The 21,635-nt window shown below is 51.5% G+C and overlaps 2 protein-coding genes across 7 annotated transcripts in view; both read left to right on the top strand.

Annotated features, from left to right (window-relative positions):
• The window catches only part of ASIC1 (acid sensing ion channel subunit 1), a 43,388-nt gene extending 37,427 nt beyond the window's left edge, over nucleotides 1-5,961 (top strand). For 2 of the 3 annotated variants that reach the window (XM_027592609.2, XM_027592608.2), the window contains exons 4-12: nucleotides 45-195; nucleotides 823-950; nucleotides 1,233-1,383; nucleotides 1,768-1,824; nucleotides 2,263-2,416; nucleotides 2,854-2,945; nucleotides 3,450-3,529; nucleotides 3,618-3,722; nucleotides 3,904-4,240. In XM_027592609.2, the coding sequence (XP_027448410.1) occupies nucleotides 45-195; nucleotides 823-950; nucleotides 1,233-1,383; nucleotides 1,768-1,824; nucleotides 2,263-2,416; nucleotides 2,854-2,945; nucleotides 3,450-3,529; nucleotides 3,618-3,722; nucleotides 3,904-4,008 (1,023 nt within the window). In that variant the 3' untranslated portion in view covers nucleotides 4,009-4,240. Of the gene's footprint in view, nucleotides 1-44; nucleotides 196-822; nucleotides 951-1,232; nucleotides 1,384-1,767; nucleotides 1,825-2,262; nucleotides 2,417-2,853; nucleotides 2,946-3,449; nucleotides 3,530-3,617; nucleotides 3,723-3,903; nucleotides 4,241-5,829 lie in introns of those variants that run through there. The other variant, XM_027592607.2, reaches the window with a different exon arrangement.
• An 890-nt stretch (nucleotides 5,962-6,851) lies between these two features.
• Nucleotides 6,852-20,815, top strand: SMARCD1 (SWI/SNF related, matrix associated, actin dependent regulator of chromatin, subfamily d, member 1). 4 transcript variants are annotated; one of them, XR_003519760.1, is made up of 14 exons: nucleotides 6,852-7,157; nucleotides 7,821-8,008; nucleotides 8,294-8,336; nucleotides 8,431-8,553; nucleotides 9,022-9,144; nucleotides 10,175-10,291; nucleotides 11,570-11,671; nucleotides 11,968-12,129; nucleotides 12,226-12,323; nucleotides 13,924-14,059; nucleotides 15,530-15,652; nucleotides 17,014-17,115; nucleotides 17,239-17,871; nucleotides 18,366-20,367. XR_003519760.1 is itself a non-coding variant. In XM_027592620.2 (13 exons), the coding sequence occupies exons 1-13, from the start codon at nucleotides 6,981-6,983 to the stop codon at nucleotides 17,290-17,292; spliced, it is 1,548 nt and encodes a 515-aa protein (XP_027448421.1). In that variant the 5' UTR covers nucleotides 6,852-6,980; the 3' UTR covers nucleotides 17,293-20,815. The 4 variants fall into 4 exon arrangements, 2 of the variants coding, with proteins under 2 accessions (XP_027448421.1, XP_027448422.1); XR_003519761.1 differs by lacking the exon at nucleotides 18,366-20,367 and adding an exon at nucleotides 16,725-16,899 and having other exon boundaries at nucleotides 17,239-17,253; XM_027592620.2 differs by having other exon boundaries at nucleotides 17,239-20,815.
• The last annotated feature ends 820 nt before the right edge of the window (nucleotides 20,816-21,635 follow it).

The following is a 21,635-nucleotide window of genomic DNA, read 5'->3' as shown; positions in this document are numbered from 1 at the left end:
GGGTGCTGGCAGGACTCTCAGGCTCTTCACTCTGCCCTCGCCAGGTCTTCACACGGTATGGCAAGTGCTACACATTCAACTCGGGCCGAGATGGGCGTCCACGACTGAAGACCATGAAGGGTGGGACTGGCAATGGGCTGGAGATCATGCTGGACATCCAGCAGGACGAGTACCTGCCTGTATGGGGAGAGACTGGTATGTCACTTCTCTCAGGGGCCCCTTCCCATGGCCCTAGCCATCAGCTTCCACCAGGGGACTCCTGAGATCCACTGTGGGACCTGAGGCAGGACTCGGGCTCTCCTCCCTTCCTCCCAGCATCTTGCCATCTCCATCTCCGACTCTACCTGCCTGCCACCCTCACAGTTCTCTAGCTCTCCCTTCCTGGCTCAGTTACTCTCCAAGGTAACCAGCCATCCCTTTCCATCAGCGGTCGTCGCTCTCTCTATAAATAACTCCCTCTCTTCTTGGGCTGCCTGCCGTCAGTCTGGTCTCAGAGGACCTTGGGGCTGAGAGAGCTAGGGAGAAGGGAGACAAGGAGGGAGAGAAATAGAGAGTGTCTGGGAAAGAATTTGAAACACCAAGATGCATAGCCGAAGCCAGGTAAGAAAAGTATGCAGGATGCAAGGTTCATCAGGGCAGCATGGAGCTAGCAAACCCGAAAGGAGGCTGGGGATGGGCCAGGGCCCCTATAGATTAACCCCTCCCCCAGTGTCCCAGTGTGCACTGTGCTTATCCCTAGGAGAGGAAGCATGGCCCCAGCTCTGAAGGAGGTTAGGGAGTCAGAAGCCCTCCCAATACACCCCCTGCCCCTCATTCCCATAGATGAGACGTCCTTCGAAGCGGGCATCAAAGTGCAGATCCACAGTCAGGATGAACCTCCCTTCATCGACCAGCTGGGCTTTGGTGTGGCCCCGGGGTTCCAGACCTTTGTGTCCTGCCAGGAGCAGCGGGTGAGAGGGCCACAAGAGGCTGGTCCCAGGGTGGGGTGTTGAGGGATCGAGATGGAGTGGTGGGTAATCAATACAGGAGGGACGGGTGAGCTAGGGCCTGGGTACCGATCTGACGATTGAGCAGCATGAATGAACAGGAGTGCTCTATAAACTCTGAGACCCTCACAGTCTGCGGAGGGACAGGGAGCAGGACTCCCGAGTTCTGCGTCTTATCAGAGAAGTCCATCGAGGTGACTCGGGGAGAAGTCCCCACACCCCCCAGCTCCCCGGCTCTCCCAGCAGCTCATCTACCTGCCCCCGCCCTGGGGCACCTGCAAAGCTGTTACCATGGACTCGGATTTCTTCGACTCCTACAGCATTACTGCCTGCCGCATCGACTGTGAGACACGCTACCTGGTGGAGAACTGTAACTGTCGCATGGTGCACATGCCAGGTCAGGCCCCAAAGCTCCAAACACAATCTTGGGGCCCCTCAGCCTGCACTGCACTGCCCCTCACCAGCTCCCCACGCATATCAACCTCCTGCCAACACGGAAGCAAGATTAAATGCCTTCTCCCCAGCCCAGTTCTAACCCCATCCCATACTCCTAAAACTCTTGACCCTCTCACCTCAATTCCTGCCTGTACCCACAGAAACGTGCGGGAAGGGGTCTAGGAGGGATGGACTGTGGGGTGGGTCACCTGCAGAACACACTGGGGGCTAGCTAGTCCTGCCCTCCAGCCCACTCCCATCTTCCAGTTTCTAGACTCTTGGTACCACCATCATCACAAGACCCTTTAATCTCCATCCTGCACCACTGTCTTTTCTCCTCTGTTAGGGGATGCCCCATACTGCACTCCAGAACAGTACAAGGAGTGTGCGGATCCTGCTCTGGGTGAGCACCCCTGTCTCGGGGCAGTCTGGGGGAAGGAAGGAGCCACATGCATAGGGGTTTCAGACCAAGTTCCTAGAAGCTTCAAATAACTCCTGGATCAGGCTTCACTTGAACTCTCTTGTGTCTGACTTTAGCAAAGCTGGGAATAGCATCTCTAAAGGCCCCTCTGAAAAATCAGCAGGAGTACCTGGGAGGGGCCCTCCCCCTCTCTCATCAGCATCTCGGCTGCTTGACCCCCGAGGGCCCTGAGGCAATGAGATACAGGATTGAGAAATACCCATGGGGAGCACAAGGTGGGCACAGGGCTGAGGTGAAGGACAGGTCAGAAAAAGAGAAAGGGGCCCAGGTTTCCTTTGGACAGGGCCAGAATGTTCATGTTAGGAAGGTGCTGGCCGAAGGGCACCACTCAGCTGGTGCCTCTCGCCTGGTCGGGCACAGACTTCCTGGTGGAGAAGGACCAGGAGTACTGTGTGTGTGAAATGCCCTGCAACCTAACCCGCTACGGCAAGGAGCTGTCCATGGTCAAGATCCCCAGCAAAGCATCAGCCAAGTACCTGGCCAAGAAGTTCAACAAGTCTGAGCAGTACATAGGGTAAGGGCTCTGATTGTGCAGGGCAGGGCCCTTGGGCTGGGACTGTAAAGGGTATGAGTGGGCTCTGAGGGGCCGGCAGACAGGAGGAGATGGAGATGACAAGGGGAAGACAACCAAAGAGACGGGTGGGCATGGAGGGCAGATCAAGTTGGAACAAGCAAAGCAAGCACTTCTCTTTCCTCATCACTTCATTCTGTATCTTCATTTTCACTGCTATAACTGGGATCACTCCATGCCTGCCAGTGTGCAGAGCGTCTTTTTGGTTTTGCCATCACATTTGATCCTCACGACAATTCTACAAGGCCGGTACCCCCATCAACATCTCATTTTATGGATGCGGAGACAGATTCAGAGAGGGTAACTTGCTAAGGTCACCTAGCCAGTGAGGGACAGAGATGTGACCTGAACCTAGGTCTCCTCCCCCAACCCCTTTGCAGGGAGAACATCCTGGTGCTGGACATTTTCTTTGAAGTCCTCAACTATGAGACTATTGAGCAGAAGAAGGCCTATGAAATTGCAGGGCTCCTGGGTGAGCTGCTCATGGCACTGTCCCCTTCCCATGCCATGGGCATGGTGCAACACCCTACCACCCAAAGCAGGCTGCCCACCTCTGTCCCACAAGTTCCTTCCTCCCCTGCCATCCCCCCGACCCCCCACCCAGGGCCTTTCCCCAAACACTGTTGTCTTGGTATGTAGTGGGAGGAGGGGACTGAACCTTCTCTTAGGGCAAAGTGGAAGAGACAGGCCTGTGGGCATGAATGGGGGACTATTTCATAAGCCTTTGAAAATTTACCCAGAGAATGAGTGTTGGGGTATTTTATGTTTTCTGAATAATATCTGTTCACTTTAGGAAAGTAGAAAAATGCAGAAAAACATAGAGAAGAAAGTAAGAACCCCACGAGAATTGCTTTGTGCTCCTTCTGTACAAAGGCTGTCGATCTTTTTGCAAATACGACTTGCCTGCCCCTGTCCCAGTGAGCTCTGCTGCTTCCAGGTGTCCTGACACCACTGACCTCCCCGTGCCCCCCTGCAGGTGACATTGGAGGCCAGATGGGGCTGTTCATTGGGGCCAGCATCCTCACGGTACTGGAGCTCTTTGACTACGCCTATGAGGTAAGCGGCGGTGGGGCGTTGGGGTGGGGTCACGGGCGGGGCGGGGTTCCAGCCCGCCCAACCACTCACCACCCGACCTCCGTCCCAGGTCATCAAGCACAAGCTGTGCAGAAGAGGAAAGTGCCAGAAGGAGGCCAAAAGGAGCAGTGCGGACAAGGGTGTGGCCCTTAGCCTGGATGACGTCAAAAGACATGTGAGGGAGCGAGAGAGGTGCCCTCCGGCCCCGCCCCTTCCCCCCCAGGTTCACCCCCCTCCTCTCCCCCCCCCCGCCCCCCGCCTTACCACCTTTTCTCCTCTGCCTCTGACTCCCCCACACCCCAGGCCCACCTGTGGCCCTTCTGATAACCAGTCCCTGTCCTGTGCCGTTCCCCTAGAACCCGTGTGAGAGCCTCCGGGGCCACCCCGCCGGGATGACGTATGCTGCCAACATCCTACCTCACCATCCGGCCCGAGGCACTTTTGAGGACTTTACCTGCTGAGCCCCGCAGGCCACTGTACCAAAGGCCTAGGTGGGAAGGGCTAGGACAGTAAGGGGGCCCTCGGCCGTGCCCCCCCACATCTGCCCTGGGGACGCCCTCCCCCCTCCCAAGGTAGACCCCCACTCCTGGGCAGCCCTTTCCTCTTGTCTGTGGTGAGGAAGGAATCTTGGCCATAGAGCCCTCTCCCTGCCTCTACCCCATTCTTTTTATTTTTACCAAAACTAATCTAAAACAACAACAACAACAACAAACTAAACTTAACTAAAAAGAGAGAATGGGGCAGGTGACCTCAGGCCGCCCCTCTCTGCTCCATGCTGCCTCCCCCAGCTCCCAGCCTGAATTCTGTCTGTCTGGCTGTCTGTCATCTGAGTGTCCACCTACATTCTGCTGCCACCAGTCACCAAAGCCCCTCCCAGTGGGGGGGTGGAGGGGATCCTTGGGGTCTGGAATTTGGCCCCAAACCAGAGAATGTACCTTGAAGGGGAGGGCTAGTGGGGGGGGGCTTCCCCAGCCTTAAGAGACCCTCTCAGCCCAGTGACCCCCCCCCAACCCCAAGTCTCCAGGCAGGAACTAAGACCCTAGTCCCCATCCCCACCCCCTTACATGTGAAGTCTCCAGGGAGTTGGGGGTGGGGTATCCCTTGAAGAAATGGATGATGGGGAGAAGATGTGGCCCTGGTGCTGTAGGCCACATCCTGATACCCATAAGTTGCCCCCCACCCCAGAACGGCTGGAGAGAAATCCCAAGAGGTAGCACTCCTCTACCATCCCATGAAAGATCCAGCTGGTTGGCTCCCAGCTCAGGGAGAGGGGCACTGGTGCCTAACCTCACTGGTCCCTCTCCCAGGGGCCCCTGCAGAGGGCCACATCCATAAATTTTCTTATGGAACTCTCCCAAGTCCTCTTCCCCAACTTCATTTGCTTCTCTCAACAACCTCATCTGCATTTTCTATTTCTATATGATACAGACTCTATATTGCTATTATCTCTGTATATACTTTCCCCGAGCTCTGTCTGTCTCGACCCCATCCCCTCTTGTCTCTAAGAACCATCCTCCCACCCAGAGTCCCCCTTTCTGTGTCCCCACTCCCTCCCTGGTCTCTGAATGCCTTCGCCTGTATAAAGGGTTGGACTCTCTCCCCTGCTGTCTGTACTGTGTACACACATCCCTCTGAGAAGCACAAGGAGACGACACGCGCATTGTAACCTTCGCACTGTCTCGGTGGCGACATAAAGGAAGCTGTGAATCACAAGCTCTGCCTCTTTCTGGCCTCACCCTCTCCCTCCAACCCCGGGCACCCTATGCCCTCCCTGTAGCCTTAACAATCCCTCCCCTGTTCCACCATCCCAATGCCCTTTGCCTGGCTGACTGTGACCTCCCCAGGGAAGGGGCAGCTACAGACAGAGCCCCCACCCAGGGAATGGAGATCTGCTCTGCACACTAAGCCAAGGGTATCAGAGACAAGGGGAGCTGTGGATTGGTGACTCTTGTAGCTGGAGCAGTGGGGTGCTGACAAGCAGAAGTTGGGGTCCTCAGTCAGTGACCTTTCCTTTCTTCTGGGTGCCCAGCCTCCTTTCCTCACCTGATACCCAAGCCCACCACTTAGATTTTCTGGCGAGGTATGGTTTGGTAATGGGGAAAATACAGGACTAGAGAGGTAGTTGAAAGCTCTGCTGTTCTGTCCCTCCCTTCCTATCTTAAAGAAAAATGAATGAGGTAGAGGGCCTACCATGCCCCCTCCCCCAGGCACTCCTCCTAGGCCAGAGCCCTACCCCTTCCCAAGTCTTCTCTACCCAACTGTCTCTTGGTCTCCAACCCCAGAACAGGACTTTGGCAGGTCACCTGTGCATTGGTCTGGAGCTGCAGAGTGAGGCTATGGGATTTTCGGGAACTCTTGGTTCCTAGAAGTTCCTTGGAGATCAGACCTCTCCAGAGGGAAGCAGGAGCAAGGCCCATGGGTGTGCACCGGATGGGGAACCGCAGGCAGGGCTATGGGTGACGCATGCCTCTGGTCTAATAAACTGGGTTTCAACTATCTCTTCAGTGTCGTTCTTCTCTTAATTGAATAGTACTGAGGCCTTACCAAGAAGTGCCTAGAGCTGAGCTTAGCTTGGGGCCAAACAATCAGGGAGAAGTAAGAAGACTTGAGCCTCCTGGGATGGGGCCGACTGACCATCACACCAGGAATGGTTTCAATCACTGGCCAGGAAAAAAGGGCGAGGTGAAAGGCAACAAAAGTCCCAAAGAGAAGTCCTAGCACAAAAGGATTCTTTAGAGGGGGGCAGGGTCAAAATCCAAAAACAAAATCGGAAGCAGGCTAAGTTTTAAAGGTCAGCGACAAAGTTGGTTTCAAATTGCGGTGTGAGGTAGTTATTGAGGTACTGTATCTGTGGAATGAGCCCTGGGCTGTGAGCTAGAAGATCTGGATTCTGGGCTTTGGCTTTACGGCTAACTTGTTGGTTGATCTTTGCCAAGTCATTCACTAAGATCAGCTTTCCGGTTTGTAAAATGGAATAAACAGTGCAGTCTCCTCTTCAGCCCACGCTTACAGCAGTAAGAGAAGGTAACGAAAAACAAAGCGCTTTGGAAAGTTAAATCTCCTGCGCCTGCACGAAGCAGTTACTCCCATCACCCCCGTCATCAGAGCACTGAGGCTGAGGTGTGGTCCCCTTTTCCAGGGCCTCGTCTTCCTCCCGTCGGCCTGGGGGCGCCCGCTCACAGGGCCTCTCTATCCCGGAATTCTTCTCTATGGTCTTCCCTGCCGGAGCGCGAACGCGGGAGGGAGTGGTCAGCACGCCTTTTCCGCTAGTCGCCCCCCTCTAGCCCACAGTCTCGCTGCCCCGAGCCTCCCGTGCCGGCCGGCCGGCCGGGCGGACAAGCGGGCGTGCGGGGGGCGCGCGGGGGGCGCGCGGGGGGCGGGGGGAGTTCCGGTTCCGGTTCTTTGTGCAGCTGCAGCAGCGGCTCGGGGGAAGATGGCGGCCCGGGCGGGTTTCCAGTCTGTGGCTCCGAGCGGCGGCGCCGGAGCCTCAGGAGGGGCGGGCGCGGCAGCTGCTCTGGGTCCGGGTGGGACTCCGGGACCTCCTGTGCGAATGGGCCCGGCGCCGGGTCAAGGGCTGTACCGCTCCCCGATGCCCGGAGCGGCCTATCCGGTGAGTGGGGCAGGAGGAGGGGCGCGCGGGCTGGGGGCGGGGCCGAGCGGGGGCCTGGGACTGACAGGGGTGGGGGAGAAGTAGGAGGGACTCTCCTGGGAGGGATTCGGGCCCTGAGTAGGGGTGAGGGGAGGCAGTGCGGAGGAAGAGAAGGGAGGCGGTTAGCATCCCCACCTGCTCCTGGGAGCATTGTTTCCGTTGGGGAGTCAGGGTACAGAAACAGCGTGGTTGAAGTGGGGCCAAAGGTGGGCATGTGAGGACTGGAGTGCAAAAGGGCTAAGGCAGTTCCAGTGCCCGGAGGAACACAGAAAGTGTAGCAAGCAAATTGAGGTCAGCTTCTAAGGAGACGATAGCTGGCAGTACCATCTGAGTAAATGTGGGACTTAGAGAAGATGCCTAGTGTCTCAGATACAAAATAAACTGGGGAGCATTTGAGTATAATCTGGGTATGTCTTAGCTTTGGGGCTATATTTCCCTGTGGAATTGTACCTGGAGTACAGGAAGCTCCAGTTATTTGGATTTCGGAGACAGAGGGCTCGCCTCCCATTGTGCTCCACCCCACCCCCAGCCTTGTTCATTCAAAGAACTTTGGCCATCTCCCACTTTTTCTTGGTGGGGTTTGTAGGGAAGCCATGACATCTCTGGGTCCTCTCCTCTCTATAGAGACCAGGTATGCTGCCAGGCAGCCGAATGACACCTCAGGGACCTTCCATGGGACCCCCTGGCTATGGGGGGAACCCTTCAGTCCGACCTGGCCTGGCCCAGTCAGGGATGGACCAGTCCCGCAAGAGACCTGCACCTCAGCAGATACAGCAGGTCCAGCAGCAGGCGGTCCAAAATCGAAATCACAAGTAAGATGACTCTGGGGCGAGGGAGGGAGGGAAGGAGGGAGGAAGCCCGTGAGGACACAGGTGATGGGAGAGACTGAACCCAGAAGTGGTGGTGCTATGTCAGCAAATGGGTGCTCATTCTTCAGAATGCCTCACATGGGTGGGGGTGGGGATGGGCGGAGTGTCTTTGATTTGAGAGATGCTTTGCAGTCCCTTCATTTTCCTGTAAACGGAGGTGCTGACCAGTCTGTCTTCATGTTCTGGCTAGTTCTGTCCCAACCTGATAACAGTATTTATTCCAAACAGTGCAAAGAAAAAGAAGATGGCTGACAAAATTCTACCTCAAAGGGTGAGTCCAGGCTGTAGGTCTTCTTGAGGATGTGCTGAGTTTGAAAATAGAAATGGTCAGCTCTAGATCCCAATGATATCTTTTTGTTCCTAAGATTCGTGAACTGGTGCCAGAATCCCAGGCCTATATGGATCTCTTGGCTTTTGAAAGGAAGCTGGACCAGACTATCATGAGGAAACGGCTAGATATCCAGGAGGCCTTGAAACGTCCCATCAAGGTAATGCAGGAGAGTGCTAGGCAGAGAGCCAAAGGAGAGGACTCAGGAACCTTCACTGGGCTTAGGATGAGAAATCAAAGGCACAGCACAGCTCTCCTTGGCATTTAAATTACATCTCCCTTCCGCCTACAAACTGAGAATTACATTAGAACTGAACAGCAAAGGGGGAGGGGCTTTTGCTATCTCTTGCACCAGAAATATACCCTGTCCGTGTTTTTGCCATAACTGCTCTGCTACCTTGGGAACCTGGCACCTTGCATGACTTTGTCTGTTTGGCATCCTCGTGCATGCACTTGCACTCAGGCCAGGGGCCTGTATTCTTCTAGATGGAGTCTGTATCCACCCACCCCAGGGAATGGGTAGATAGTAAGCCAGTCTGTTAGGAGTAATTTGGGGGTTTGGGGAGAACTTGTCTTCAATATTAAACCACTGACCCCCCACCATCAATCCTGTTTCTGCCTTCCTCAGCAAAAACGGAAGCTGCGAATTTTCATTTCTAACACTTTCAATCCGGCTAAATCAGATGCCGAGGATGGGGAAGGGACGGTGGCTTCCTGGGAGCTTCGGGTAGAAGGACGGCTCCTGGAGGATGTGAGTTCAAAGTCCACTGTGGTTGACGTGTAGGGTGGGAGCTGCTGGGAGCAAGCAATGTTGTCTGGTTGGCAGGAAGCCTGATCGGTGCTCACAGCTCCTGTTGGGAACAGCAGGGAGAGGGTCACTGTGTTCCCTGCACTAAAAGACAATGGTTCTTTGTGTCTGGCTCCCACAGCTTGGCCCTCGCTGTGGTATCATATCAAGAACCTTATTGTTCTGGGATTTGATTTGTTGTTTACCTCCCTTCTGATGGTGCTGGCCATTGGACTTAGCGTCTGCAGATTATTCAGTTTTTGGTTTTTGTTTCTTAAAAATCAAGTGAGTTTGCACTTAGCACTTGAAGACATGCTTTTCCCTCTGAGTCCTTGGGGTCCTTGATTCCCATTGCGGTATCGCCACCTTCCCAGCTTGCATTGGAGACCTCTCACGGTTGAAGAGGGATAGTTTTCTTTGCTTCATGGGGAGCATCAGCTGACAGGTATTAGCCCCCAAACTTCCTACCCCAGAAGCTCACCTTTAATTCCTTACACTCTCTATTTTTAGCTGTTCACAAGCAAGCTAATTTGAATGCATTTTTGCAGGAGAACCAGGGCTCCATGTCAGAGCTTCCTTCTCTATATAGGTCCAGTCCATCTGCTGGTGGTGTCATTCCATCCAAATAAAGCTGTTTTTGTTCTGGCTGCTTACTGCCTGTGATTCATTTCCCCTCTAGAGTGAGACTTTTCTCTGTTCAGACTCGCTTTGTTACGGGCAATGGTTTGGCTTAACTTGCCTCATTTCCCTTAGGGAAATGAGGTAGGTAAGTCAGTGACCCTGTACATGTTATTGGCTGCTGCTTCAGGGTTCTGTGGCTACCCTGATGGGTTTAATACCCCCAGACACCGACCTTGTCATCTCCTGAGAGAGATTCAGAAGACAGTTTTGAGTTTTTTTCCCATTGCTGTTGTGGGTTCCTTTTTAATGGGATTTTGTCTTGAGGAATTTCTTCTGGTCTTTTCTAACATGATCTCTCCCCTCTCTCCTCTAGTCAGCTTTGTCCAAATATGATGCCACCAAACAAAAGAGGAAATTCTCTTCCTTTTTTAAGTCCTTGGTGATCGAACTGGACAAAGACCTGTATGGGCCAGACAACCATCTGGTAGAAGTGAGTAGTTCTGTCCTCTGGTTTTTGACTCCATGACTGGAGGATGATGGGCTTGGGAGCCCAACTTTAATGTTTAAGGAGAGGGGGAGGTATAAAGGGTTACCCCCGGTATAAAGTACTACCCTTGCAGTTTGCACGTTGACCTCCAGGTGGCACTAGCTGTTTAGTTCTGGTACTGTTTGAACCCAAGAGCTCTTGCAGTCTGACTTGTCCCACCTTTTTAATGTTATTATCCTGGGTGCTGCCCCAAGGGAAATTCTAATGGAGGCCTCTTATATATTCCAGGTCATCTCTGCATCTTGCTTATTAATAATGGTGAGATGTAGTTATCCACACCCTACTCAGTTTTTCCTGATAGCAGGTGCTGTAATTGAGGTGGTTAACTAATAGGGTTCTAGTCCTTGCAAGGTTACCTCTATAGATAGATCGGGGACTTCCTTTTGGCTCCTGTTCTGTTTAGATTCACATCCCACGTCATCAGAAATCCTTTGTTAAAAGGCTGGTTACGCAGTGTTCTGAAGACCGTATTAGTGACAGTGTTCTTTGGGGTACAGACAAAACAGAATGAGACAGTCCAGCTCCCTGAGGGAAACTTAACCTGCTCCTTTCTTTGCCAGTGTAGCTGCAGCCCCTTAACCTCAACCACTAAGAGATACGGAAAGGTCTTTACCATCTAATAAGGGAAATAAGTCATAGAATCAATAGAAGTTTGTAAATATATTTAACTTGACTTTATAGCAGTAGAGTATAGTGGCTAAGAAAGTGGGCTTTAGAATCAGACATGCCAGACCTCAAATCACAGCGCTACCACTTAGTGGTTGTTTGACCTTAGACAAGTTACTCTGCTCTTCTAAGCATTAGTTTGCTCATCTGTAAAATAGGTTTAATTGTGTGTATCTTATGTGGAAGTTGTGGGAATTAAATGAGATGATCCCAGGTAAAGGTCTTAGAAGACTCTTGAACATAGTAGGTATTCAAGAAATGATGGCCACGTTTTTTTTTACTGTGCACGTAACGTATTATCCATTTGGTGGATAAAGTTACCGCTGAAAATTTAGACTAATTTAAATGTGACCCTAGACAGAATCAAAGGTTAATCTGTTTATGTACAGACAGTAATCCTAGACCTTTATGCAGTGTTTAGAAATGTTTCATGCTATTGCTCTTTCCCAATAGCCTCAGTAATCGAAGTTGAATATTTAGTCATTACAGACGCTCTTCCCTCCCACCCCAGCTCTTCCTCTGGGAGAGCACCCCCTGACATCTTCCTCTCTGTAGTGGCACAGGACCGCCACTACCCAGGAGACGGACGGCTTCCAGGTGAAGCGGCCAGGAGATGTGAATGTACGGTGTACTGTCCTCCTGATGCTGGACTACCAGGTATTCTGGGGTGATGTCAGGGGGGACCTAGCTTTCACAGCCACCTCCCATCAGCAGCCTGATACTCAGAGGTTTAAGTGTAGTTGCGGGTGATTTGTCACCAGACGATAAACTCCCTAAATATAAGCAGAGGGGCTTAGTCATTTCTAAGTTCCTTCTAGTGTTTTTTGGCCCCAGAGAAAGCACTACATTAATGCTTGTTGAATGGCTTGAATGTGTGGCCACGCTAAAGCACCCCGAAATGCATATAGACCCAGCTCACTAGCTTCATCCCTGTCCTCTTTGGTTCTCTGCAGCCTCCCCAGTTTAAATTAGACCCTCGCCTGGCTCGGCTCCTGGGCATCCACACCCAGACCCGTCCAGTGATCATCCAAGCACTGTGGCAATATATTAAGACACATAAGCTCCAGGACCCTCACGAGCGGGAGTTTGTCATCTGTGACAAGTACCTCCAGCAGGTAAGAGAAGGACCCGTTCGTTTGCCGGAGTCCAGTGGAGCACTAGGTGTGCCCAAAATGCCCACTTCTTAGCTGCCTTTTTCCTCTTTCACACAGATCTTCGAGTCTCAACGTATGAAGTTTTCAGAGATCCCTCAACGGCTGCATGCCTTGCTTATGCCACCAGAGCCCATCATCATTAATCATGTCATCAGGTGAGCGCGCGTCGGAGAGGCGGCAGTGTGCTGCAGTGGGCCGACACCGACTTTCACCAACCAGTTATCCGATTTTCAGGAAGCAGGTTGTCAAATAGCAGTGATGTAAATTCTTTAAATTCACAGTTTAGTGAAAAGGAGGGTAACATACACCCCCAAACTCATTATTTCTTAATTGTTTTATTACATCTTACTAGTATTTCTGTTTGTGAGGTTACTTACATCTGCTGCGTATGTATAGTGGAAATAGCAGTCCGTTTCTCCTGCTGTCCAAGAGTAGAGAGTTCCTGTGAAGACTTTCTCGCAAGCTAAAGTGGCATAAAGCAACAAAGCGATTACCTTTAATTTACGTGGAAACATTTTTGAGCGTCCCAGACCCCCAAAAGGACCTCTTTCGCACAAAATAAATAGAAACAAAGTCCATGTGCTCACAGACACAAGTCACAGCCCTGGCGGCTTGCTGCTGAGATGATGGCTGTGGTTCTCCCAGAGAAGCTGCTCGGGTGCGCCCCTTGCTGCTCGGGGTGCGTGCTGCCTCTGGGATGCTGCTGCAACACCAATGCTGAGCGCCGGTTTTGCTTCTCGCCTGTTCTTGTAAACAGGAAGATCCTCCTCGGAAAAACTTACATAGGTCTTTCAGAAAAGTAAAGTGGTATAATGTGTTATGACGTGTTACTGAACATCTCATCGCAGCTCCGTGATCAGTGACATAACATTGGCAGCTTGAACCCAGCCACGTTGGGAATATTTAAACCACAGAAATCAGCAAATGCTCCAAATTGGCTTTTTTTTCCCTCCTCTTTTGGAGAATCAGTTGTTAGACGTTTACCAGCCCATCATGGACGGGCTCCCATCTCTTTTGTGGATGGTAAAACATCCAGCCTGAGACTCCACAGTTCCATTATCTCCTTTCACTGTTCCATTCAGAAGATGGATGGGCAAGGCGTCTTACTGGATATGGAGTGAAGGAATGCCCTTCCCCCTCCTCAGAGCAGCAGGTGGCTGGCTACAGTCTCTTTGCCTTCTTTCCCTTACTCCGTGTTAATTCCAATAAGGCTTTCCTTCCTTTATATCCTGAACTGTCACTCAGCCAACAGTAACTCCTATGATTTATATGTTGGATTGTTAATAGCTGATCTGCCCCGTGCTTAAAGTTAAGCCACTTGTTACTCTTATTTTGTATGGTGTGTGTTTTATTTGAATTTATTTTCAGGGTCAATTTTAGTTTAACAGGGAAAAAGGTATATAAGATACTACAGTGGTAGTTTTCCTTTGGGGAGGGAGAGAAGCTTCATTTTCACTGGATATCTTTTGGACCATTTGAATTTTTACCACTGATTTAAAAAAACAGTAGCTTTGTTGGGGTTTATATACAGTAGGTCACACACACTTGAAGTATAGTTTGAGACTTTGTCAAATGTAACACCACGTAGCTACCATCAGAAGGAACGTACAGGAAGTTTCTGTTACATGCAGAAGTTCTCTTGTGCCTTTTTGCAATTGACCCCTTACCTTCATTCTTGGGCCTTCTTCTGGATCCTTGTGTAAATAGGGCTTAGGGGACAAGCCCTTTACCAGGCCCTTTTGGTTTCCTCCCCAGTGTTGACCCAAATGATCAGAAAAAGACCGCTTGTTATGACATCGATGTGGAAGTGGATGATACTTTGAAGACCCAGATGAATTCTTTCCTGCTGTCGACTGCCAGCCAGCAGGAGATTGCTACTCTAGACAACAAGGTAGGGGGCCCTGCCTTGGTTAGCTTGGGTGCCACCAGCCCTCTGCCACAGCTCATAGGTTGTCTTTTGATTCTCGACATACCTAGTATATGCCAGCACAGGTGCCAGTTGGAGCTGGATGCTAGGATTCTGGCCATAATTTTGAAGAGCTTGGAGCCTTAGTTTTTGAACTGTGAAATAGAGACTATTACTTTTTTTTAAGGTTGTTGTGAGGATTCAATGAGACGATGTATGTAAAGACACGGTATCTGGCACATGAAAACAATAACTGCTGCTATTTCTGCTGTTATCTTGGTTAGACATAGTCCACGCAGGTAAAGCCAGAAAATGCTCGAAGGAACACAAAGAACAGGGAGGCTTTCCTGGAAGAGTTGGTGCCCCAACTAAATCTTGAAGGACAAAGTGAGAGTAATGAAAGAGGAGAAAGGGTAGTGCTTAGGGGTGTGGGAGGCAGAGGACATTGCAAAAAGAGAGAACAGGGTATGTAAAAATGAGAGAAGTATGTTCAAGAAGTACAAGCCGTTTAATGTGCTAGATCTATTTCAGGGTGCCAGGGATGGGAAGTTTCGGGAAATGAAACTAGACAGGGAAGCAGGAGCCTAACCATGAAGAAGCTTTGATACAGGGAAACTGGTTTCTATTTCGTCCCGAAGACTGGAGGCAGTGATGCTGTTTGCATTTAGAATGATCCCTGGCAGGAAAGTGGAAAGTGAGTTCTAAGAGGGGCGGATTTGGAGGCCAGAAGCCCAGATAGGAGGTCAGTGCAGTAACGCACGGGAGACGTGTGGAGGCCTAAACCTGTGGTACTGACGGTAAGGATGGAAAGAAGTAGATCTGAGAGGTGTCAAAGTGGAACTGAAGAGATTTGGATGGCTGGGAGCGGCTTGAGGGAGAAGGGGGCATTATGACTCCCAGGGTTTTAGCTTGGATGCATGGTAGTATTCATCCAGATTGGCAACAGGAGAACAGAAATGAGTATTGGGGGAAAGGTAGTGAATTTCGTTTTGGAGAGTTTCAGATGCCTTGAGATGTCCAAACAGATGGAGTGGTTGGAGTTTAGAAAATGGACTTGTCTGAAGACTGAGGACTCACGAACCTGTCAGTGAAGGAAGTTGCCAGGACGAGTATGGATGATGAGGGGAGGGCAGGAACAGACCTCCGGAGCACAGGTTTTGAGCCAGCAGTCTGTACCACTGCTCCCACCTCAGAGTGTTTTTGCACCTATTTGTGCTGTGGATTATTTGCCATGCGGCTTCCCCCGTGGTGGACGTTGTGGAGACCAGAAGGAAAACTTCGGCCATGTGGGGTGTGTGACACTGTGCACATACCTGCTGAAAGAATGCCGAGCGCTGGGCAGCACGAGTTGGGGCTCGGTGCAGTACTCCGGGCCTCAGTTGGGAGTGGCACGCACTGTCTGCCGTGTAACTTTGCATTTCCCAGTCTGAAATGTTGGGAGGTCCTTCCTTTCAGATTCATGAGACAATAGAAACTATCAATCAGCTGAAGACCCAGCGGGAGTTCATGCTGAGCTTCGCCAGAGACCCTCAGGGTTTCATCAATGATTGGCTACAGTCCCAGTGCCGGGACCTCAAGGTAAAGAACTAGGAAAGGTGCATAGGGCCTTAGGTCAGTGAGGCACACTTTTGCTTTGTTTCTGTAGCATCTGGTAGAAGAGCCAGAAGGGGAAGTGAAGGACCAGATTTTCTTTAGCCTGCTCTCGAGTCGGTTTTCTAATGAGTCGGGATATGAGGTGGAGCCATCAGTGTTTATCCAGTCCTTACTGTGAGGTGTCACCGTGTACCATGTGGTAGGGGATACGGAGTGCAAACCTGAATCTCTGCTTTCAGAGCAACCTGCATTCTGTTTGGAGAAACTAGGCTAATAGGATTTATGCATTTATTTATTTATTTAAAATGTGAAGATCTAATTGATCTTATTCAAATGACTCATGAATTAGGCAACATCCCTTCCAGTAAATAGGCCCTCTGAGGAGTTGTACAGAATGGAAGGTTTTGATAGACAGGCGTGGGGGGAGGAGCAAGGAAGTTATTAGCAGAAGCAAAGAAAGGATTGTTTCAGACCAGGTTATTTTCTTTTGGGGGGAAGGGAACCGACTGATCCGATACAAAAAAGTTGTAAACCACGTATGTCATGATGGGAACTCACCACTACCACTGCGGTAATTCAGAGGAGAAGGGAGGTAGGTGAGGCTGGGATAGCTGGGGAGCGCCCCATGGTGAAGGTGGGGTCTGAGGTGTTTCTCAGAGAGGGGAGCACCACAAGCTCAGGCAAGGAAGGGGGGGGTGAGCATTGAACGAGTGAAATGTGCCCGCAGTTTCCTCCTTTCCCGTGAAAGGTGACTGTGACTAATTACAGAGGCCGAGCAGAAGAGCGAGGGATGAGGGGTGCCAGAAAGGGTCCCTGAAAAAAGCAATAGACTTATTGATAGCAAGGGATGACTTCGGTCGTTGTATTAGTAGTTTGCGAGGGCTGCCATAGTAAAGTCCACAAACTGAGTGCCTTAAACAAAAATTTATTTTTATCTGGAGGCTGGCATTCTGAAATCAGTGTTGGCAGGGTTGGCTTCTTCTGAGGGCTGTGAGGGAGAATCTGTTCCAGGCGCTCCCCTAGCTTGTGGTAGCCTCAGGCATTCCTTGGTTTGCAGATGGTGTTCTCCAAGTGTCTTCACATCGTCTTCCCTCTGTGCATGTCTGTCTCTGTGTCCAAGTTCCCCCTTTTTATAAGGATACCAGTCATGTTGGATTAGGCCCACCCTAATGACCTCATCTTAACTTGATCATCTGCAGAGACCCTATTTCCAAATAAGGTCACATTCACAGGTACTGGGGGGTTAGGATTTTTGACATCTTTTGGGGGGATACAATTCAGTCCATAACAGGTGTGAAGGAGGGAGACAAGTTTATTCTCTCTCTTCCCCCTCCCATATCCCCCAGACCATGACTGATGTGGTGGGTAACCCAGAGGAAGAGCGCCGAGCTGAGTTTTACTTCCAGCCTTGGGCTCAGGAGGCTGTGTGCCGATACTTCTACTCCAAGGTAGGAGCCTGGGCCTGGGAAACTGACAAAAAGCAAGGGGTCTGAACCCCACATGGGGGTCAGCGGTATGAGGTAACAGCTTCTGGTTTGTCTCATCTTCTCCCTCCACTATTTTCTCACTAGGTGCAGCAGAGACGACAAGAATTAGAGCAAGCCTTGGGAATCCGAAATACATAGGGCCTCTCCCACAGCCCTGATTTGGCTGCACCGATTCGTATTTGGGCCCTGTGCTGCCTGCCTCATAGCACCTGCCTTGGTCTTGCTTGGGGCCTTCCAGGGGATGCTGTTGGTTCAAGGACAACACCAGAATGAAGAGGGTCTCACATTTCTGTCTCACAGGACACCTGTCACTCTCTTCTCCCACCCCATCCCTTCCTGTCCCCCAGCTTCCCTTTGCCCCACAAAGTTCCCATGTGCCTCTACCCTCCCCTGGTCTACATAGGACCTCTAGATAGTATTAGAGAGAGAACCTGTAGTGGTAATCAGTGCATTGAATGGATTGGGCCTAAGGCCAGGTGGTCTTCAAGGGGACCGGCTACACTGAACCTGCCCTTCAGAGACCCAGGAGTTGGGAACTTTAGCCCCTTCTCTGAGACTCAGGCCTGGGGGCACTCTATAAGCTAGTTGATCTTGGCTCTCCGGATAACAGAATCCAATTTCCTTCCTTCCCTCCACAGGTTTGGAGCACACTCTCCCTTTACTTGTTGCCCTCTAGCACTAAAGGAACCCTGGTTCTTGGGCCCCACTGAGCCCCAGGTCAGTCCGCAGCCCTCTGGATTGGCCTGCTGTCTCAGTGCTTCTCTTACTCCCTCGTAGGGGGTCCACATCAGTATTGGGAGTTTAACTAGTGCTCCCTCCCAGCACACTCCCTGTAGCTGCTGTCTTTAGGATCCCCTGCTCTCGAGCTGTCCTAACGCAGGGCATTTGGGTGGGGGAATCTTGCCTTTCTCTGTCAGAGCCCCAGGGATCTAACCTGGGGTATTGTCATTGCCAGCAGAGGCCGTTCCTACCTGCTGTTGCTTGGAGGTGTGACTCATTTATTCACTCCACCCTGCCTCCCCTATCCCTTCATGGAGAAACAGGCCTGAAATCAAACGGGTAAAAGCCCTGGGCCATCCCTGTCTTCCTGTCCCTTGTCTGCCCAGTTGACACCCACTGGTGACTTCTAGGGCACTGAGGAGTGAAAGCGCCTAGGGCTGGCGAATAGCTCTGAGTTGGGTTTGTGACTCTTCCCTCTCCCTGCCTCACAGGATTGTGACTCCCCAGCCCCTGCCCTCAAAGCTTCAGACCCCTCAGGTAGCAGCAGGACCTTGTGATCTTGGCCCCTTGGAACTGAGATGGTTTTGCATCTTTCCAGGAGAGCCTCAGATTCTTCTTCCAGGTTGTATCACCCCAAGTTAGCATATCCCAGGCTCGCAGACTCAACATAGCAGGGTGGGAGACAGCTGGGCACAGAGGGGGAATTCCGTTCAGCCTGGGCTCTAAACCCACAGAACTGACAAAAGCCCCTGCTTCCCCACCCCCTCCTCAGGCTCCTGCGAGCACATCCTCCAGCCCCATATCCCTGCCTCTTCCACACCGGGGACAGAATTTTCTCCCCATCTTCCCCTTCCTCCCATTATCCCATCCCTCCCTTAAAAGGTTCTCCCCACAGACACTGGACAACCTCTGTCCTTGGGGCTGGAACCATGAGAAGGAAGTTCAGCACTCCTACACAGTGTCCCTGTTGAAGATAACTGTTTTTATTAACTGAATTATTATGTTTTTTTCATGGACCAAAATTTTTTTTGTACTGTCCCCTTACCGACGTCACCCAGTTTTAATAAAAGAATCTTCTGAAGGATGGGTCCCCCTACCTATTGAGGGAGAGCTCTTCCCTGAGCTCTTTCTCTGATACCATTAGCCATGCTCATGGTGTCTGTTCATTTTATTTAAATAACAAATATTTCTTGAGCGCCTGCTGTGTGCTAGTTGTGGTGCTAGGCACTAGAGATAGGGTGGAAAACAAGGGTTCTACCCTGTGGACCTCAGGTTCTCACCTGAGAGCTGCTTCTGTCAGCCCAGTGCTCCAAGCAAGGCCGGGTACTGGTTGGGATTATTGGGCTTCCTCACTGGGTCTGAGAGTCCTGCCCCCAGCTCTGGGTAGGGAGGTGCTACGAGACAGTAGCACTGCGATCTCCCTCACCCTGCTGAGCTCCCTGTGGCACCTGCTGGCTCCAGAGCACTGCCCGGGGGGCGCCTGCGGTTCCTTAGGCTTTCTGATCCTGAGCCACCGGTAGGCGAGTTCCTCTCGGCTCCTAGCTAGCGAGGGCCTGCACAGCAGAAGTGTGTGCCTCTGCCTGCCGGTCCTTTTAAGGTTCCACTTTCACGGCCCTGAGAGATTTCAGTTCTTAAGACTGGCCTGGATGTGCTGTGTTGTGCTCCTCATGGCTACAGATAACCTGCCCCTCTGGATTGATCTGTTAGCAGAAGCATGAAATTCTGCATTCCCATCATAGTGTGCTTGCTTCTCACCCGGTGGCTCATACTTGCCTCCTTGGTGCCACTATCTTGTTTGGTTCTACCCAAGAAGGGGGTTCAGAATGTAGGGTGAGTGCAACCACATTCCAAACTTGCAGTAAAAAAAATTATCCTTTGCCTTCACGGGTGGGAACATTCAGGTAGTGCCTTCCATGCAATCAAACCCACCCAGGTTACAACTTGGTCCCAGTTTGGAACTTGGGGTTTATCAGACTTCAGGGAAAAGAAGAATGTGGGGTTGATAACTTGGAGTGGAAAAACTGATGTCAAGGACGCTGAAATGGCATCTGTTTTTACGCAGGGTAATTCCATGTGTAATGAATGGCTGGCGAGCCACTGTTAATTTCAAGCAGCTAGTCTACAGCTCGCTCTGGGGGAAGGAGCTCTAGTAGTACAGAGAGCTCCTGTAACGAGCCAGTGCTAAATCTGCACACTCTGTATTCCTATATAAATGCACAAATTCGTTGTCTCCATACTACTGAAGATGATTTTAAGGGCAAAATGAGAGATGGGAGAATTCAGGCAAAAAACCAGGGGGTTATTTTATGCATAAACATCCATTCTCTGGGGGTCCCGCCATACGTGCCAGGGACAAAAGAGTTCTTTCTCTTGCGTCACCCAGAATGGCACTTGGCATTGGTCCTTTGTCTCGGTGCCAGTGCAGCAATGGAGGCTGGCTCTGTAGCAGGTGCAGTTTCACTCCTAAGGAAAACCATCAACTACCAACTTCATGTATGTTCCCCGATGAGAGGAACTCCCTGGCTATGGGAGGGGAATATGGTGGGCCCCTCCTGGGCAGTCCCTAGAACTTAGAAAAACCTCCCCACAGTTGTGCCCTCGGGCCCATTTACCCTTACTCGGTGGTTGCACCCAGACTCCTCTCTGGCCTGGTGCTCACTGCTGTTGCTGGCCAGCAGGGGCCCCAGGGGGTGAAAACGCCCACTCAGCACTCTGCCAAGCCAGGAGGTCCGCACGTGGGCAGACGCTGGTGTCTGCCCTCTAGGCCAGGGTGCACAGGCAGCAGCTGCATAGGGGCATTTGCCTCACTCCAGATCAGTCTAGGAACCAGAGCTGCTTCTCTTCCTTGTCAAACAGATGGCTGTGCAGAGTCCGGGACTGCTCAGTGTGCTCTTTCCAGCCTCTTCCCATGTCCCAAATCACACACCCCACTTACTCTCAATTACAGGATCTAGGAACACAAAGCGCCACAGAAGTTAATGGCTGCCCCAGGTGCTGCCTCCCTTCCCCTTTCTGGCTTCTTGCAAGCCAGCCACTAACTTGAGGGAGCCCCTAGTGTGGTAGCTGGGAAACCCAAGAAAGAACTGAAGGAAGCTCAAAGCCTCTCAAGAACAGTGAACGCTTTAGCCACCGTCTTTGCTCTCCTGTCCTCCTCTTCAAGCCCAGAGAATCTGCTTGGCATCAGAGCTTCTAACTCTGGCGTTTCCCATCTTCTCTTCCTGGAGGACATTCAGGTGAGGATCCTTTGAGGTGAGGAGAGAAGCCCCAGGGGGAGTCCCTGAGATGACCACTGTGGGTAACAGATGACCTTTTCCCTCGGAGGTCCTGGGGTCTCTTATCCTTGGGCTGGGATGCCCCCAAAGCAGGCCCTTAGCTCTTATGTGGTCTTCAAAAGTGAGCCCACACCCGCCCACCTCACACACAGCCCTGTGGTAGAGCTAGCGTGGGGCCAGTGACATAAAGTCTTTGTCACTGCTAGAGGACAAACCTGTAGAGGAGATTTTGGGTTCCTAAGACGCTATGCGGGGTGATTCCTACCTTAGAAAAGAAAGTATTCCTGCATCTGCTACTAGGACTGAATACAATTTATTTCAGTGCTGGGGGACAGAAGGGAAGGGGGGGCAGTCACTTGCTCCTCATCTGGGCTATTTCTTGGCAGACCTCAGAATGAGACCATTACAGGGAGGGAGGGCTGGGGCCAAGGGAAGAAGCTCATTAGCACCATCAGCTGGCAAACCTAAAAGGAAGAGGAGCCTGGACTC

Source organism: Zalophus californianus, chromosome 9, assembly GCF_009762305.2.
Source record: "Zalophus californianus isolate mZalCal1 chromosome 9, mZalCal1.pri.v2, whole genome shotgun sequence".
Taxonomy (NCBI): Eukaryota; Metazoa; Chordata; class Mammalia; order Carnivora; family Otariidae; genus Zalophus; species Zalophus californianus.
The sequence above is the reverse complement of the archived record's forward strand: the minus strand, read 5'-3'. Positions and strand labels throughout refer to the sequence as shown.

Bases quoted from the DNA above. Each gene is read 5' to 3' on its own strand.
- SMARCD1 (XM_027592620.2), top strand. From the start codon at position 6,981: ATGGCGGCCCGGGCGGGTTTCCAGTCTGTGGCTCCGAGCGGCGGCGCC. The intron at 12,130-12,225 runs GTAAGAGAAGGA...TCTTTCACACAG, and splicing joins GTGACAAGTACCTCCAGCAG to ATCTTCGAGTCTCAACGTAT. The intron at 14,060-15,529 runs GTAGGGGGCCCT...CCTTCCTTTCAG, and splicing joins TTGCTACTCTAGACAACAAG to ATTCATGAGACAATAGAAAC.